The sequence below is a fragment of the Monodon monoceros genome, unplaced genomic scaffold (assembly GCF_005190385.1).
Source record: "Monodon monoceros isolate NGI ecotype Baffin Bay Population unplaced genomic scaffold, NGI_Narwhal_1 Super_Scaffold_22, whole genome shotgun sequence".
NCBI lineage: Eukaryota > Metazoa > Chordata > Mammalia > Artiodactyla > Monodontidae > Monodon > Monodon monoceros.
In genome coordinates, this window is record NW_021703779.1 from 15,948,004 (window position 1) to 15,966,459 (window position 18,456).

At 38.2% G+C, this 18,456-nt stretch overlaps 1 protein-coding gene across 2 annotated transcripts in view; it reads left to right on the forward strand.

Annotated features, from left to right (window-relative positions):
• The window catches only part of CDKL5 (cyclin dependent kinase like 5), a 190,631-nt gene that overhangs the window by 139,491 nt on the left and 32,684 nt on the right, over positions 1 to 18,456 (forward strand). For both annotated transcript variants that reach the window (XM_029240581.1, XM_029240582.1), the window contains exons 9-11: positions 2,278 to 2,467; positions 8,725 to 8,805; positions 14,178 to 14,329. In XM_029240581.1, coding sequence (XP_029096414.1) covers positions 2,278 to 2,467; positions 8,725 to 8,805; positions 14,178 to 14,329 — 423 coding nt within the window. The remainder of the gene's footprint in view (positions 1 to 2,277; positions 2,468 to 8,724; positions 8,806 to 14,177; positions 14,330 to 18,456) is intronic.

Here is an 18,456-nt window from a genome sequence, read left to right on the forward strand (position 1 = left end):
CCAGTCTCCCAGTTCATCCCACCACCACCACCACCACCACCACCACCCCCCACTGAGGGGTTATTTTTATTTTTATTTTTTTACACTTGTGGTCAGTTGATTTTCTTAGTTTTTATTATTAAAAAAAATTTTTTATTGGGGTGTAATTGTTTTACAATGTTGTGTTAGTTTCTACTGTACAGTGAAGTAGAGTTCCCTGTACTATGCAGCAGGTTCTCATTGAGGGTTTATTTTGAAGTTAACAATTGATTTCCCAGGGTCTGCCAACCATTTGGCGTTAAATCTTGTTTCATTGCTGACCTAGAGCCTATAAGAATTATTGGTGTCGGTTATTGAAAGCTTTACCATTTTTTTTTTTAATCAAAAGCTTGTGCTTCATCCTGTGAAATAAATGGTGGCTAGTCACTTTATTATCCCTCCTTGTGTGGATAGATTTTAGAATTTCTGTGCTCATTTTTCAACTTGGATTTAGGATTGATTTTCTTTTGTGTTGTCTATGTTTCTTCTGTGTACCTCTGTCTGGACTCACTCTAATGTGTAGTCTATTCATCTGTTCATTCTTTTGGGAGGGATAGGGAGTTTGAAATTCCTGGACAGGATTTTCCAAAGAAGAAATGAGTATGAAGTAAATCATTCTTAGAACCCCATCTGAGGATTCAAGTATGGTAGAGGGACTCATTATAATATGGTTTTGTCTATAAGATGTCCCTGAGGAGCTCATTCTGAGGACAGCCTTATTATGAAACTTCGGAGAGTATTTGCTGCCTAATAATACCTCCTGGAAAACTGAGCTATGTTTATAGCTCATTAACTGAGTTATGTTTAGAGCTATATGGGAGCTACCAAAAGTAGATGGGGACTCCAACTAATTTGAGCCAAATTGAATATTACTAATTAAATGATTGTCAAGTACTGGTTGAAGAACCATATTATTTGTATAAAAATCCCATTGAAATCAGTTGATATTTGGTTAACATGAAGAATTTACAGGTTTTTATACATTCTCAAGACTTTGTCCTTGACATTCAAAGTAGTTACAGCTGCATAAATTATTCAGATTAGTTGACACAAGAAAAATAGCTTACGGTGGGTATGTAAAGATTTTCCATAGTTTTCTCCATCTAGCACAAGTTTTGTCTTTCTTACACTTGTATGAAAGAAAGATCAGTATCCTTCCCTTCCCAGCAAGCTACCAAAAAAATCTAAATGAAGTTTCCTAGTATGGTTCTTGGGTTTTTATGGGAGGAAATGAGATAAATAAAATATTGACTTATTGTTACAATGATTTATCATCCTAGAAACATATTCTGTATTATGTTAAAAGTGCTTTAGAGTATTTGTTAAAAGTTTTATATTACTACTATAGCACTATGGCATTCTAGAATTTTAATTCCTTTTTTTTTCCAGATATTTTATTTTGGCTTTCCCTGCTTAAAACTTAGATAATTTTATGTTTGAAACTAAAAAATATGATTTCTTAATCTGCCTTCTGTAATTTGATTTAAGGCTATAGATATTGCGGTATACACGTAAAGCTTTTTTGGGGATACGTAGGTTTTCATGTATAGCTGATTAGCAACAGTAGTACTCCAAAAGCCTTCTGGTAAACTCAGACCTTGGAAGATAGCTATAAATTCCTAAAGAAGTGGAAAAAATGCTTTGAGGGAAATGCCTGTCATAAAGTCCTGTAAACAAAGGGTATAAATAGATTGAAGTAAATAATCCAATAGCGTTTAGCACAATCTTAGCTGTTTTGACTCTGTGCAGTCAGAGGTTAAATAATATTAAGTGTTTGTTGTTTAAGAAGACACATTAGTCAGTGGTACATTTTAATAGGCTGAACTCAAAAAATGGATCAGTATAACTTGTTGATATTTAGAGAGCTAAAGGATAATTGCCTAGAAAATACATTTCTTGAGAGCATTTCATTCTCCAAGTGAGTGGTAACTCATCAGACATGTGTGCTGTATTTAGGGTTTATTAATCCATTCATATTCAAAATATATCTGGATGTGAATAGATATCAAATCAGTGTATACTAACTAAATTTTTATTAAACTGATGGCTTTATTAGCATAGATTTATTCACTTGTGTTCTGAAGTTTTACTTTGATATCCATACTTCCTTTTTTTCAGCCTCACTTTTGTCCATGTGGTATTTTTTAATTCCTTAAATACCCAAATATGCTTTAAATCATGAATCTGTTCAAAATAATTTGGAAATTATTAAAATTTATTTCTTCAGTTGCCAAGATAATCTCTCCCTTTGCTTTTCAGAGCTCCCTATGGCAAGTCTGTAGATATGTGGTCCGTGGGCTGTATTCTTGGGGAGCTTAGTGATGGACAGCCTTTATTTCCTGGAGAAAGCGAAATTGACCAACTTTTTACTATTCAGAAGGTGCTAGGACCACTTCCACCTGAGCAAATGAAGCTCTTCTACAGTAATCCTCGCTTCCACGGGCTCCGGGTAAGAGGCTTTGCTAAAACCCCAAATGGAATCAGTACACTAGTATTTAAATCATTGCTCATTGCACAGTGGAATGCTAAGCTATCCATCGAATACTATTGCCTTTCCCATTACAGTGTTTATAATCCCCATTATAATATTTTATTTTTGCTTTTTTTTTCTCATTTTTTTTGCGGTACACGGACCTTTCACTGTTGTGGCCTCTCCCATTGCGGAGCACAGGCTCCGGACGTGCAGGCTCAGTGGCCATGGCTCACGGGCCCAGCCGCTCCGCGGCATGTGGGATCTTCCCGGACCAGGGCACGAACCTGTGTCCCCTGCATTAGCAGGTGGACTCTTAACCACTGCGCCACCAGGGAAGCCCTATAATATTTTACTTTTGAATTTTATATAGTATTTGTGAATTCTGAATCCGAAAGTGGGAGCTGCTAATATTTTCCTAATTTGTAAGTTCCAATTTTTCAAAATCTTTTTTAGTGTACACGTTATTCTAAACTTTGGTTATCTCAGAATGTTTCTTTATGCAAAATATTAAACATCCCCAAAAGATAGAAAAATGTATAAATGGCTATTGCTTATTTGAGCAAACATAGTTGTAGTGATTTGAGGAAGATGATGAATACTCACATTCTGCATATTTAAAGGTGCTGTTCTAGTGGGTATTTCCTGTTTAGTGAAACATCACATCTTCTTTTCAAACTAGTGTATTGTCTTGGGCAGCCTCTTCTAGACTTGCTAACTTTGTGCAAAACTTGATTTCAGAAAATATGCTAAAAAGAGTCTTAAAGTATAAACTTTCCCCATATGAGGGACAACCAAGTCGCAGGAGGCATCTTACTGGAGTGGCCAGTTACAAGCTGCTTCTCTGTTCCATCCACCCCCAAAGCAACATTTTTAGTTTTCAACTACCCTGTTTGGGCCAACATGCCAGTTGCTGGCCCTTGTGGGAACCATAAAATAAGCTCACCACCACTTCTTTTGTTTCTCTTAAATGCATAATTCTCAAACCATGTTTTCTTGACATTTGCAAAGCACTTTGTTTTTTTCCTTTGACTTTCTGGCCTCAGTTTATTTCACTTTGAAGAGTACCCCTCCTCACACATGAATGCCCAGCACAGTGTACCTCCTGCTAGGCTCAATGAGTGTGGAAGAAAGAAAGGAACAGAAATGCAAACATTTCTCTTCCATCCCCTTCCTGCTTTCTCTCTCTTCCAAATCTGTCTGAGTTACCTCAGGCAAGTTTCTTTTTTCTCCTTTTATTTTTGCTTTTGTAAGCTGAAAAATAACCAAATTATGACCATTAATTAGGGTACAAATAGTTCAACAGTTATTGAGCATTTGTCCTACTAGATGCTGAAAATATGATAATAAATAGGACTTGCCCTCAGTCCAGAAGAAAGGAAAATCTATTCTAGTCAGAAATAAAGCAAGTCATAGCTAATGAATTCCTGTCTCACTGAGAATGCATCCAAACTCCTTCCCATCAGACCTTGCCTTTTCTGGGCCCTTCTAGCTCCCTGACTTCAGCTCATACCCCTTTCCATTCCCATCCCTTTCCAGACTTTCATCACACTTACCTTTCTTTAACTTCCGTAAACATTCCCAGGTGTTCCAGCTTCATGAAATTGGGACTTGTGACTCCTTTTCCCAGGAAGGCACTTCCCTTGCATGGCCCCTTCTCATTTTATAAATCTCAGCTCCAAGAATGCCCCCTGTCTCTGACCCCCCAGCATACTTCCCCCACCTCCTTCTTGGTCTCTCCCATAGCACCCTTCTTTTTCCATCATAGCACTTATCACAGTATGTAATTATTTTGTTTATTTTTTAATTATTAATGTTAGAAATCATCTGTTTTATTGCTGTATTTCCAGCATCTAGCTTAGCCCAGCACATGTAGTAGGGACTCGATGAATATTTGAACGCTCTCTTGAACCAATCTGCATTATCAGCAGTCAAGCTCATTTATGTTTCCCTTCTCTCCATCTCTAATGCTTCTTTCACTCTTACCACCTTTTACCTGAACAACCACTCCCAAACTGATTTCTCCAAGTTTCTCTCTTCACTGCAGTCTTCACATTGCTTTTAGAATGATCTTCCTGCAAACTGCCCATTTAATTCTGTTGTCTTTGTGCTGAAAACCTCTGCAAGATTGCTTATTAAATTTAAACTCCTTAGGATAGCATTAAAAACCCCTTCCTTCTAGCCCTCCAGCCTTGTCTCCCACCTTTTCCTACCCCTGCCCCCTGCTCTGCAGCCACATTGAACTTGTCACCATTTCCTTGTTTCTGCAGTGCTATGTTTTCATTTCTATAATTCTCCCAATACTTACCCCACTTCCTGGAAAGCTCTCCATCCTCCCTCCCCCCAGACTCAAGTCAAGTGTCCTTCCATGAAGCGCTTCTAGACTCCTCCAGGGGGAATGGGTGCCTCCCCCTTCTGCGCTCCTGAAGCACTCTGGTCATAGCTCTTGTAGCACACGTGGCAGTCTCTTTTAAGTAGCTGTTTGACACAACAGTGTAAATTAGCTATACTTCAATTTTTTAAAAATTGTAATAAATTTTTTTTAAAAAAAATAAAGCTTTTTGAAAAATGTATCCTTACTGGACTAATGAATTTTTTAAAGAAATGAGCTATCATGGCCACCGTTATATTCACAACACACCTAGAGTTGCTCTTACTAGGTTGAATAGTATTAAATGATTGAATATTTGACCTGGAGCATCAAGCTTGGTCTTCTGGCTGCATTATTCTTTGCCTGGTTAAAGAGGCTCTAAGCTGGATTCTCTGAAGAGAGTGTAAACAGATCTGCCATGGTACCTGGCTTTAATAACTTGTAAACTAGCTGAAGAATTAAGACTTTTGTGCATGAAGTAATTAGAAAACAATACAATTTATAATCAAGTGTGGTATATAATAAAGTACTACATTCTTTACTACATTGTACTGTTTTCTAATACATCTAAATATAGTTGAGACCTTGAGAATGTTAAACATTCTAGAAAGTTGGCTGGATTCACTAGGAATGATATATAGAGGATTTACAGTTTGAAATGGATATTGAAGAATGAGTAGCATTTGGATTAGATAGGCCAAACAAAGGAGATCTTTTACTCCTTTGTCTATGGTCCTGTTTGTTTACAGACCTCCTCACTAAATAGTATTATCGGTAAATGGTAGAGAGTACATGACGGTGCTGCTTGTAAATATCCTTTGGAGAAATTGCTGCTTCCCTGACACTTTGATTTTTATAAGCCTTAATGTTTTTACATTTTAGTCTGAAAGTGTTTGTGGTGTTTTAGCTAAATTAGTTTAACCTTTTTGGAGGTTTAACCACATCTTTCGAGGGAAAAGTCTTCCTTTATCATTTACTTGAGAATGTCTGAGACATTCTCAGCTAAGCGTACAGGGTGTGTGAACTGCAGCTGCCTTGAAACATGGACTTACCAGTAACCAGTCCAGTGTGATTTGTATTTTGATTCAGTTGTGTAGAGATTGGAAAATCAACAAGATGTTGCTCTAACGGTATGTATTATTTTGAAAAAAATAACAATTGCTATCCCATAATATAGGGCATAGACTTTGAAGTTAGGCTGCTGAGGTTCAAAGCCTGACTCCATATTTACTACTTGAATGACCTAGGGCAAGTTCCTTGTGCCTCTTCTTCCTCATGTGTAAAATGGTGATAACGGAAGTACCACCTGATGGGGTTGTTGTGAAGATTAAACATTATAATATATGTAAAATGCCCAGACCAGTGCCTGACACATAGTAAGTGCTTAGTAAAGAGGCACTCTCATTGTATCATATTGGCCAAGTGATCAAGAAAGAAAGGAAAGAAAAAACAAACTACTGATTGAGATATACTTTAAACTTCTGTGCTTGAGTTTTGGTTATTTGTTGAATTACCTAATATGAGAATGGTGTCTTTCTTTCAAAAAAACATTAATTAATTTTTTAAAATTAGGAGTTTATGTGGTCATTTAAAAATCATATTTCTAACACCTTTTGACTTTGGGCATTAATTTTCTTATTGATGAAATGTTACTTCTGGAAAAAAAGGAGGGGGTATTTGGTAGCATAAGGTAGGACCTCATAAGCAAGATATTAATTAAAATCTAGTGGTATAGAGTCTTTTATCACAGCATGACAGGTGTCTCTCTCTTTGGGCTGATGTTTAATGGTCCAGTAACATCCAGAGGAACCTCTGTACCTCCTTTAGGAAAGGCGCCCATGTTTAGAAAAAATGTGGGTTTGGATCACAGACCTGGGTGCAAATATAAGTTCTGATTTTTAATTATGTAACCTGCCTTGAACCATTTATTTGAATTTTCTGATCATCACCTTCTTCATCTCTGAAATAAGAAGAATAACAATTGTTAAAATGTCTCGCAGAGCATTACTTCCCTCAGAAATCAGTTTTAGGTTATTATTGCCTGTGTGTCTGTGTTAAATTCATGTTATTCCCTCTACGTCCTCTATCTAGAAGGTGCTGTCCTACTTTTCTCTGTCCTCACATTTTTTCTTATCTTTCAAAAGCTAGTTCAGATATTATCTATGTATGGATTCTTTTTTCTACAGCTGCAAACCACCTTGGCCTCTCCTTTCTCTGAGCTTCAACTAGAATTTAGTACAGTTTTGTACTGATTGCTTTCACAATCAGACTGAGGGTTGCTTACATGCAAGGTTTTGGTCTTACCCATATTCTGCATCTCCTGCCATACCTAGCACTGTGTGGGGATGACGTCTTAATACCTTGTTTGAATTTTTCTACATAACTACTTCTCTCATCCACTTATTTAGCATGTTTAGAGATTTCAGGCTTTGAAATGCTCTTATGTTGGTATAAAGGAAATACAGGGAGCTAAAGGATAATTACCTAGAAAATACATTTCTTGGGAGCATTTCATTCTCCAAGTGAGTGGTAACTCATCAGACATGTATGCTGTATTTAGGGTTTATTAATCCATTCATATTCAAAATATATCTGGATGTGAATAGATTTCAAATCAGTGTATACTAACTAAATTTTTATTAAACTGATGGCTTTATTAGCATAGATTTATTCACTTGTGTTCTGAAGTTTTTTGTTTTTTGTGTTTTTTGCGGTACGCGGGCCTCTCACTGCTGTGGCCTCTCCCGTTGCGGAGCAACAGGCTCCGGATGCGCAGGCTCAGCGGCCATGGCTCACGGGCCTAGCCGCTCTGCGGCATGCGGGATCCTCCCGGACCGGGGCACGAACCCGTGTCCCCTGCATCGGCAAGCGGACTCTCAACCACTGCGCCACCAGGGAAGCCCGTGTTCTGAAGTTTTACTTTGATATCCATACTTTCTTTTTTTCATCCTCACGTTTGTCCATGTGGTATTTTTTAATTCCTTAAATACCCAAATATGCTTTAAATCATGAATCTGTTCAAAATAATTTGGAAATTATTAAAACTTATTTCTTCAGTTGCCAAGATAATCTCTCCCTTTGCTTTTCAGAGCTCCCTATGGGAAGTCTGTAGATATGTGGTCGGTGGGCTGTATTCTTGGGAGGGAGTACATGGCGTTGGACTCTAATACTTTACCATCCACTTAGATATGGCGAAATGTGAGTTGGCAGAGGGAAGGACAGAGCATCTGAATAAACTTGACCCTTTCCCCTCATTTTATTTAAAAATGTATTTGTTAATTTAGGAGCCTGTTTGCCTTCTGTTCCAACTTACATAAAGGAAGGAATTGAAAACAGGTCATTCAAAGAGTATATTAAAAGCAATAATAGAACATGTGTCCGAATTCATTATTTCTACTTCTGTAGCCTTTCAGGTACTGGCCTTTTTCTCTTTTTTTACTTCTCTAATTTTCAGGAGTAAATGATATGTTGTTGTGAAAAGGGTGTAAGAATTGTCTGTATAGGCAGACAAATTCTATATGAACTCTATTATAACCAAATTATTTGTATAAGTAGACAAGACTGTATAAACTGAATAAATAGTTTCAAATTTTTATATTTTGTTTTGTTTTACATGCTTCAGTGTTGTCCGACTAGATTTAAGTATCATCTTTCACTTGTGAGTTTTCCTGTCATTTAACACCCAATCCTATTAATCCCTACCTCAAATACATAGACACCGAAAGTAATATACATGTGAAATAAGTTTAACTTTGGCACTAGGGCAGTAGCTTCTGCTCATCTGCTACCTTCTCCAACACTCAAAGCACATGCACACACATACCCTTACCTACGTGCTAATACTTCTGTCATGTTGTTGTTACAGTTTCCAGCTGTTAACCATCCTCAGTCATTGGAGAGAAGATACCTTGGAATTTTAAATAGCGTTTTACTTGACTTAATGAAGGTGGGACAAGTTGATGTTATCTGTGTACAAAATGTCTTTTGGTTTGTGATTTCTCTTGTGTCTATATATGACCATAGCCTGCTTTTATGAATTAAATGTTTTGTTAATAGGGGTATAGTGGTGAATAATGGGGCACTGTGTCATCTGAAGAGGCATGCAATTTATTTATTTATTATTTTTTTAACGTCTTTATTGGAGTATAATTGCTTTACAATGGTGTGTTAGTTTCTGCTTTATAACAAAGTGAATCAGTTATACATATACATACAGCCCGTTGCAGTTTATTTAAAATTGCAGAAGTATCTGGCATTGTAACATTCCGTCTAGACAGGACTATGAGATACCTAAATTAGATTCCTAAAATGGACAGAATAGTAACAATCTAAATATAAATAATGAGAAATAAATCATTTAAAAATTTATCCAGCACTCGAGCTGCTCAGGCATAAGGTTTTAAAACAAATCTTAAAATGAATGTTGAAAGAAAAGAGATTCTAATATTTTTTGCATATTCAAGGCCTCCCATAAGATTATTTTATCAGCGAACCTAATTCTGCTCTTTTTCTAACTTGATTTCTCTCCCTCTGGCTCTTCATTTGACAACTGCAAAATCACTGCTACTACCATGCCTGAGTGTTCCGCCTCATGCTGGTGCCCCTGTGCAGAAGGTCTTCATGCTCTGGACTACTGAAAATGTTCTCACAGTTTTTTTTGGTTTTTTTAATAAACTTTCTTTTTTAAAAAATATTTATTTATTTATGGCTGTGTTGGGTCTTCGTTGCTGTGCGCAGGCCTTCTCTAGTTGTGGCGAGCGGGGGCTACTCTGTTGCGATGCATGGGCTTCTCATTGCGGTGGCTTCTCTTGTTGCGATGCATGGGCTTCTCATTGCAGTGGCTTCTCTTGTTGCGGAGCACGGGCTCTAGGTGCGCGGGCTTCAGTAGTTGTGGCTCGCGGGCGCAGTAGTTGTGGCTGGCAGGCTCTAGAGTGCAGGCTCAGTAGTTGTGGCACACGGGCTTAGTTGCTCTGTGGCATGTGGGATCTTCCCGGACCAGGGCCTGAACCCGTGTTCCCTGCATTGGCAGGCGGACTCTCAACCACTGTGCCACCAGGGAAGCCCTCTCACAGTTTCTTATTCAAGCTTTTCTACCCAAGTAGATGGCCCCTTGAGTGAGAACTACTTTTTCATATTTCTCCAGTTTTCATTGCAGCCAGCCCGTGCATAAACAAGTGCTAGTTATTTGATAGTAGACCTTCAAAAGATACTTCTTGGGTCTTCCGTGGTGGCGCAGTGGTTGGGGGTCTGCCTGCCAGTGCAGGGGACACGGGTTCGAGCCCTGGTCCGGGAGGATCCCACATGCTGCAGAGCGGCTAAGCCTGTACGCCACAACTACTGAAGCCCGCGCGCCTAGAGCCCGTGCTCCTCAACAAGAGAAGCCACCCACCGCAATGAGAAGCCCATGCACCGCAACAAAGAGTAGCCCCCGCTCGCTGCACCTAGAGAAAGCCATGCACAGCAACAGAGAGCCAAAGCAGCCAAAAGTAAATAAATAAAATAAATTTATTAAAAAAAGAAAAAAAGATACTAGTTAATGGATCAGTTTTATTTTCTGCCCGTTCAGTCAACTGTCAAAAACAGAGGAGTTTACACTGTGCACAGGACCTTTAAAGGCATACTTAGCACAGTTGGAAATTGCTGAGCAGCACTCTCAGAACTTTGCTCTGCTTTAAAACTATGTTAATCTGTGTTCCGAGGAGCCCTGTGTAAATAGGTGTGGGGGCGGAGGTGGGCGAGGGGCTGTGGCCTTTGGGAAAGGCCTCTTACCATATAACCTTTCTTAGAGATTCACAATATTCATTAACTTATAAAGGCTTTCAGAAATCCCACAGTAAAGAAGCATTTCCCAAATTTAATTAAATACTAAATACTTAAAAAAAAAATAAAATGCTACAGCACTAGTTCTTCTGAACACAGATTGAGAGATACTATTTAAAAAATCCTCAAGGCTCTTTAAGGTTAATTAGGCATAAATTATCTCTTAAATCATTTGCGTTATGTCATATGTTCTTTCACACAGTCAGTGTTTATTTATCAGGGCTTTAATTAGTTGGTAACTTTTAAAATGTAAATAGAGTAAAATAGAAGAACTGAAATACAATTTCATGTTTTCTGCCTTTTGTCTCTTTTAGTTAAAAATAACTGAACTTCTTTTGTTAAATCATTACCAAATGTAATTACCAAGTATCAGCATAGCACCTGGTAAACGCTAACACAGATTAAAAATACGAAGATAACCTGAACCATTATGCATTTACACCAGTTTGAAAGTCGAACAGTTGAATTCCCATTCATTTAATATATTTACCCTCAAATTTCTTTAATGTTAAATAAACATTTTATTGAAACGTATTTAGAAGGTACACAAATTATAAATGTACCTCAGAGTAAAACTTTATAATGTAAACGTATCCATGTAACCCCACCCGGATTGAGATACAGGAAATTATTAACACCCCGAAAATCTCTTCATGACCCCTTCCCAGGTGCCCCTTCCCACTCTTGGAAACCAGGACTTTGAACTCTATCACCAAAGGTTAATACTGCCTTGTTATTATTGAATGTTATATAAATAGAATTATTCCTTTTGTCTTTTAGCTATTTTTGAAAATGAATTTGAAAAATAAATAGTACCATTTATCCTTTCATGAAGAAATTTATTCTCTGTGCCATCCCCTAAAGCAGATTTGATAATTTTGTCCATATATAAATACCTAAAATGGCCGTCTCATCCTGCGTCTATTTATACATATCAGCCATTTTAGTGGGGATACAAGTTACCAGAATTAATCAAAGCTCCTAATAATATAAAGAATAGCTACAATAATTATATGGGCTCTATTTTAGTTAAAATTGTTTTTTCCCTCAAATACTGAATTTTGAAACTATTTACTGAGTTTCATACTTTCCTCATAATGACCTCATCCTTCCAGGTGTTTGAAAATTAACAGCTGTGTTCATAAATATAAAAATAGTTCATTGTATGTGCAGCAATTTCTACCCTTGTTAATCTTAAATAAATGAAAATAGCACTTTAATGCTAGTAGCTGTTTAGCTTCTAAAAGGTCGTATGTACTTTAATTTCCTTTGTTTTTAACTAGTACCATACAGTTGAAACCATTTTGATATTAACTGCCTTAACTGCCAGTAAGACCAAAATCATTTCCTATACCTCCACAGTTTTTGTTTTCTAATAAAGAAGGAGAAAGCATTGAGATAATTTTAGAGTTGTGTCTGAGTCAACATAGGATAGGATACGATAGGATCAGAATTCAAATTTTCTGTGGTGCTAGGTTGAAGGTGGTTGTCTGAAATTGAATTCTGGCTTATTGAGAACAAATTGAGGTTTGTTCTCACTGTTCAGTAGTGGATCACAAAGAAATTGACTGTGGGCAAAGCCAATGAAAGTGAGCTAGAGACGCATTTGGGAATGCTGGAATTTCACCCTTTTTCCTTTCTCTGAGGGAAAATGCCCATCACTCAAAAGAACAGATGTCAGTGTGCTCTCTTGAGTTGTGTTAGGTTATGTAGGTTATGCTTCTTTATGTATTTGCCTAACTTGTCGATAAAACTCAATTAATTTTTAAAATAAATTTATTTGCTTGTTTGTTTATTTACTTATTTTTGGCTGTGTTGGGTCTTCGTTGCTGCCTGCGGGCTTTCTGTAGTTGCAGTGAGCGGGGGGCTACTCTTCTTTGCGGTGCGCGGGCTTCTCATTGCAGTGGCTTCTCTTGTTGCAGAGCACAGACTCTAGGCACACAGGCTTCAGTAGTTGTGGCACACGCGCTCAGTAGTTGTAGCACACGGGCTTAGTTGCTCCGTGGCATGTGGGATCTTCCCAGACCAGGGCTCAAACCCATGTCCCCTCCATTGGCAGACGGATTCTTAACCACTGCACCACCAGAGAAGCCCCCAAATCAATTAATTTTAATAATGATTCACCTTTTAAAATCTTGTCCAATTACTAATCAGATAAATAATGTTAGAAGAAAACATTTTAGTTGTTAAAAAAATTAGTACTTTAATTAATAAAGAACACATACAAATAAATTACGAAAATTACACAAATAGAAAAATATGAAAAGAAGGAATATAAGTAAACATAAAAATATTCAACCTCACTATTAATCAAAGATATGAATTAAAACAGCTGTGAGATACCATTTTTTAAATAGCTAATTTACAAGTATGTGCTAAAAAGAATGATAATGCCTATTATTGATGAGGGTGCCAAGAAATTGGTAGACTCTCAGTTGCTCAGAGAAGTACTATTTGAGACAACCTTCCTAGGGGGTAATTTGGCAACACATAGAAGGTAATCCTTAAGGGTTTGCATACCTACCAGTTCCATATCTGGGAACTTATCCTATGCAAGGGATCATGGATATATGCAACGGTTTCAGGTGTACATCACAGCATTAATTATAATAGTGCAAAGTGGCAGCCACCTAAACATCCAACAATAAATCATTAAATAAATCATACCACAAACTTCCAGGTAGTCATTTAAAACATGTTGTAAAGTTATTTGTTGCATCATTGTTCACAATATTAAAAGAAGGAAAACAAAATGCTGCCTAAGGTACATCTAAAATTGAGGCTGTTTACTGATATGGAATGATCTCTTAAGATCTAATGTTGAGTGGAAAGAAAGCTAAGTGCAGCCTGTTGTGTGTATGCTACTGTTTGGATAAAATAAAAGGAGCAGATAGAGATATGTACAAAGTACCTGTGGAAGGATTCACAAGATGCTGGTACCATGGGCTGCCTCCAGAGAGGAGGACAAGAAAAAGATGAAGAATGTATATTCTTTGATATGAATATATACTTATTTAAAAATATATTTTAGGGAATTCCCTGGCAGTGTAGTGGTTAGGACTCCGTGCTTTCACTGCCGAGGGCTCGGGTTCGATCCCTGGTCAGGGAACTAAGATCCCACAAGCTGCATGTTGCGTCCAAAAATAAAAATATATTTTAGATGTTTAAATTATGTTGTAAAAAATATTTTTGATTAGTAAGTGAAAAGTACAGTATACAAAACTTATTTGTATAATATAAGCCAGATTTTAGAAAAGAAAAAATATATACATGATATTTTTTAAAGGGCTGGGAGGGCATATTGCCAGAGGACAACAATGGTAAGGTTATGGGTGATTTAGATAGTCCTTTAAAAAAATTTTTTTTGGACTAAACTCTGTTTGCTAGATATTCTGCAGTGACCATGCATTTCTTTTATAAGGAAAAGAAATACGGTTTTTATTACAATTTAAATTTGACTTTGTGATGTTCTTTCCAATCCTAACTTTATTTCCTAAGAATTTACTGAAGTTGGACCCAGCTGACAGATACTTGACAGAACAGTGTTTGAATCACCCTACATTCCAAACCCAGAGACTTTTGGATCGCTCCCCTTCAAGGTCAGCAAAAAGAAAACCTTACCACGTGGAAAGCAGCACTTTGTCTAATAGGTAAATATTCCCTTTTAAGGAAATACAGATGCAGTATTGGTCTTACAAGTAGGTGGAGGAGGTGGCTGCTTAAATGATGCAATTAGAGAAAAGAAGGAAAGCCCTCCTTATTCAGAAATATCTTTCTTATGCTTATTGCATGATTCAGAACCATAATTAAAGAGTTGTGTGGGTCATAAAGACTTTATCTTTTACAAGGTTTTCCAAGGGAAACCTATGCATTCCCTGGGAAAGGTAGCATGGGTTAGCAACTAAGGGAGTTTCTGGCCTCATAAGCTAGAAGATCCTGTGTACATGGGACCCAGGGGTGATTCCTGGAGGAAGAAGGATGGGTGAGGGCAAAGGGATTCCTGAAGGGAGCGGAGGATGCCAAACACAGGTGGGTGGGAAGGCACCTAGGACAACCTTTGCAACTGAACCAAGTAGTTCTGGCTCCATAGCAGGGGCTTGTGTTTTTGTTGCCCTTGTCTTTTAATCATTGAGTTGAGAAATTAGTTTTTCATAAGAATAAGAATATAGAAATAGTAAAGTTAGTTTGGTAGATAGTGATTAAAATGGATGCTTTCTAATGTAATTTTCAGCATAATCTTTAAAAAAAAATCTATTTCCTGGGGCAGGGGAAGCAAGGAGGGGCACAAGGAGTTGGACCCTGCAATCAGGTTCTCTCCCCAAAAGTGACATTCCTTAATTCTGTTGGCTGCATTTTCAGGGGCAGGTCCTTCCTCTCCTTGTCTTCCTTCCTCTTCCAAGAAGCTGGTCTTGTCATCTAGCATTGCTTAAATTATGGAAGATAGGAAATAGTTTCTCTTATCTACTATTAGAAGAGAAGTAGAAAACAATAATTCTTAATATGAAGCTTTTCTTATATAAGTTTTTTCCCATATCCCCCCTTTCTCTCCACATAGAACAATTATTATTAATTTTTTTTTTTGTGGTACGTGGGCCTCTCACTGTTGTGGTCTCTCCCGTTGTGGAGCACAGGCTCAGTGGCCATGGCTCACGGGCCCAGCCGCTCCGCGGCATATGGGATCTTCCCGGACCGGGGCACGAACCCGCATCCCCTGCATCGGCAGGCGGACTCTCAACTACTGCGCCACCAGGGAAGCCCTGAACAATTATTTTTAACCAATTGGAATTTTGAAAGCTTAAGACCTGGTACTTTTTAGATCTGTGAGTGCATCTGTAAATAAGCAATAACCATTTACCCTGTATTTTCTCTGCTTAACTGCGATGGTGTGATTGTGTTTTATAGCTGTTCTCTATTTAAAATGAGTGGTTTGGTCATTGTTTCCCTCACATCTTATAAAACACTCTTACCTGTTTGTTTTCAAGGAGGCCTGGGAGCAGATTCAAATTCTATTTCGCCAAGTTTGTGTTCACTTTGTTGTCAGTTTCCATGAGATCGGTGCACTAAGGCAAGGACCAGTATTCATCTTTCAGTTGCTCCTTTGAGTTTAGGAGGTTCACATTATGCCTGTGTCTTATCTGGGGTCACTCCCAGTTCAGGTGCTTTTGTCTCCCTTCTACCTTGATTGTCACTTGACTCCTCTAGTTTACATTTCAAAGAAGAAGGATCTCAATAGAAAGTTCAGTAGACTGATGATAAATTTTTGATTTGTGCTGTAGTGATTGGTGGTATAACCATACCATAAAAGCAGGCCTGTGTATTCATCCTGTAATGACTCACTTGGGAGAAATCCCCATGGGGGTCCATGGCTCTCCTTGGGAACCCTCTTCAGGCATCTGTCAAGGAGGATGTGTGTGGCCATGAGGATACGGTTCATATAGGTTTTTGAGGAGTCCTACAAAATCTCCTTTTGAAGCAGATGAGAATAAAAATTATAAGTAAATAAAAATCTCTGGAAGAATTTGTTTTCAGGTCTTGACACTGTATTAAATATATTAAAGAAACAGTCCTAACTCGTTTCTCTAGGAAAGAAACCATTAGCTCAGTTTACACATATCTGGAAATATTTCTGCTCCACGCTTGCCTACGGTCCATATTTCCTCCATGGAAGCTCTTGTTGGGGACACTAATTCTGCACAAACCATGGCTCCGTTGGACTTCCTAGCACCATTGTAGAGATGTTCAGGGCACCATATCGTGTTGGTGCCCTGCCTTGTCCCTGAGACACACCAGTATCGTCATACACATATCCTCACACACCCTGTCTTCTGTCTTCCACGTTCATGTCTCTGTAGGAGAAGCAGTGGACTCTGCATTACCTAGCCCTTGCCTAAGTCTCCTTCAGACTCTCCTGAGGTTCCACTCACCTTGGACATGGTGGAATGGTGCTTCATCCTGCCACACACTGCCCTCTCAGCAGTCCTGCTTCGCCAGTCTTCCCCATAAAAATGTAGTTTTGCGTCTTTGATGTTTGGTTTGAAAAGTTATTTTAACTAGAAATTAACCATCTATCTATCCATCCTGCCAACCATTTAAGAAGGGTTTATATATAAAATCCTCTTAAGTGGTTGGCAGTTTAACACAGATTCCTTACAGTTGTGTGTCAAAGAGATATATGGAATTTCTAAAGCAGTTTTTTATTGTGCTTTGGCAGAGCTCCAATTTGAAGACAATATGATGTCCTTTCGATGTAAGAGTTGTGTGCAGAGCTCAGTGGCTTCAGATTAATACCAAGACAGAAACTTTCAGAATAGCGGTTTAGGCACTTTGTACATTTATGGGAAACCTAACTCTGTGACAAATGTTTCCACCTTAACTTTATAGCCTCTCTTTTCACATTAGAAATTATATCTTATGTTACTATGAATATGTTCTTCGTAACATACGTAGGTTTGTGCTCCACATTGAGAGCAGTGTTTCCAAGAGTTTCAAAAGCTCTAGCAGCTACCTTCACTCTTCTCTACCCTTTTCTGGATGTCCTCTTTGGAGCTTTGGACATTTCACAACATCTGCATGAGTTATCTCTGCGATTACCCTCTCTAGGCCTGAAGGAGAAAGAGGAAGAAATAGGGTTGTGAGAGTCCAGGGGAGCCAGGCAGGGGAAACCACCCTGTGGGAGCTGTAATCTAGAGGCACAGCTATGATCTGAGTCAGGGAGCCACTGCCAGGGGAGACAGCCCCCAGCCCCTTGCACTGCTAAGCCCAACTGGGAGTTAGGTGACAAGGGAGGCTGGGTGACACTCTTCAGTGTTGGGTTCCCCAGACCCAGGCTGGGGCAGAGAGGAATGGAGAATGGACTGGGGGTTGGGCACGTGGGAAATAACCAACACACTTAGATCTATTTATGGGTGAGACTATCATCATTTGGGTTTTTTGAGAAGTTGCTGAGATATTTTAGTTACCAGGATGTAAGTTGACAAACAACTCTAATGGTTTAAAACCTGACATGAGGACTGTCCTCTATAGATCTGGAGATAGACTCTGTTAACATCATTCAACAGAAAGTGAAACTTTCCTTTCTTTGTAATTTCTTTGTGGGTCTGGGGTCTGCCATTTAGTTAGCTCATATTTTTCTTTTTTAAACAAAATTCACATTTTATTTAGGTTGAAATAAACTATACAAAATTGATTTTCTTCACCCAAAATAACAGCAATATCTTCTGTATTATTCCTAGATAAACTGTAAAACACTTATTTTTGTAGGTTTTCTAGGTTTTGCTTGTAAATCAAGATGAGGCAGTAGATACAGTCACGGAAAAAGACAGAAGAAGACAGACAAATCAGTTGTCAGTATCCATGGCCTCTGATCCTGCCAGTTAGCTCATATTTAAGTGACCTTATTTAATGTTGCAATTTTTGTGACCCAATTGGGAGAGATATTAGCAAGTGCGTTTTGGAGATGAGGCCTTCCACACTATTACAGGCATGCTTGATATCAGATACTTTTTAACACTCCTCTGCAAGGTAGGAGGAAAGGATGAGGGCCCTTACCTTTGATGCCTGAACGAGTGGATTCTCATAGACAAAATAGGAAGGCATAGTTTCACAGATTACCACTCTACAGGGGAAAAAAATGGGACTTTTCCTCTAATTAGTGTGCAATGGGAACAAAACTCTCCCAGATCAAACCGTCTTTAGCAATAGCAATTTATGCAGCAAATTTTTTGGAATGCATAGTAAAAAGGGAATTGTGTAAGTTATTGTTCATTTAAAAGCATTC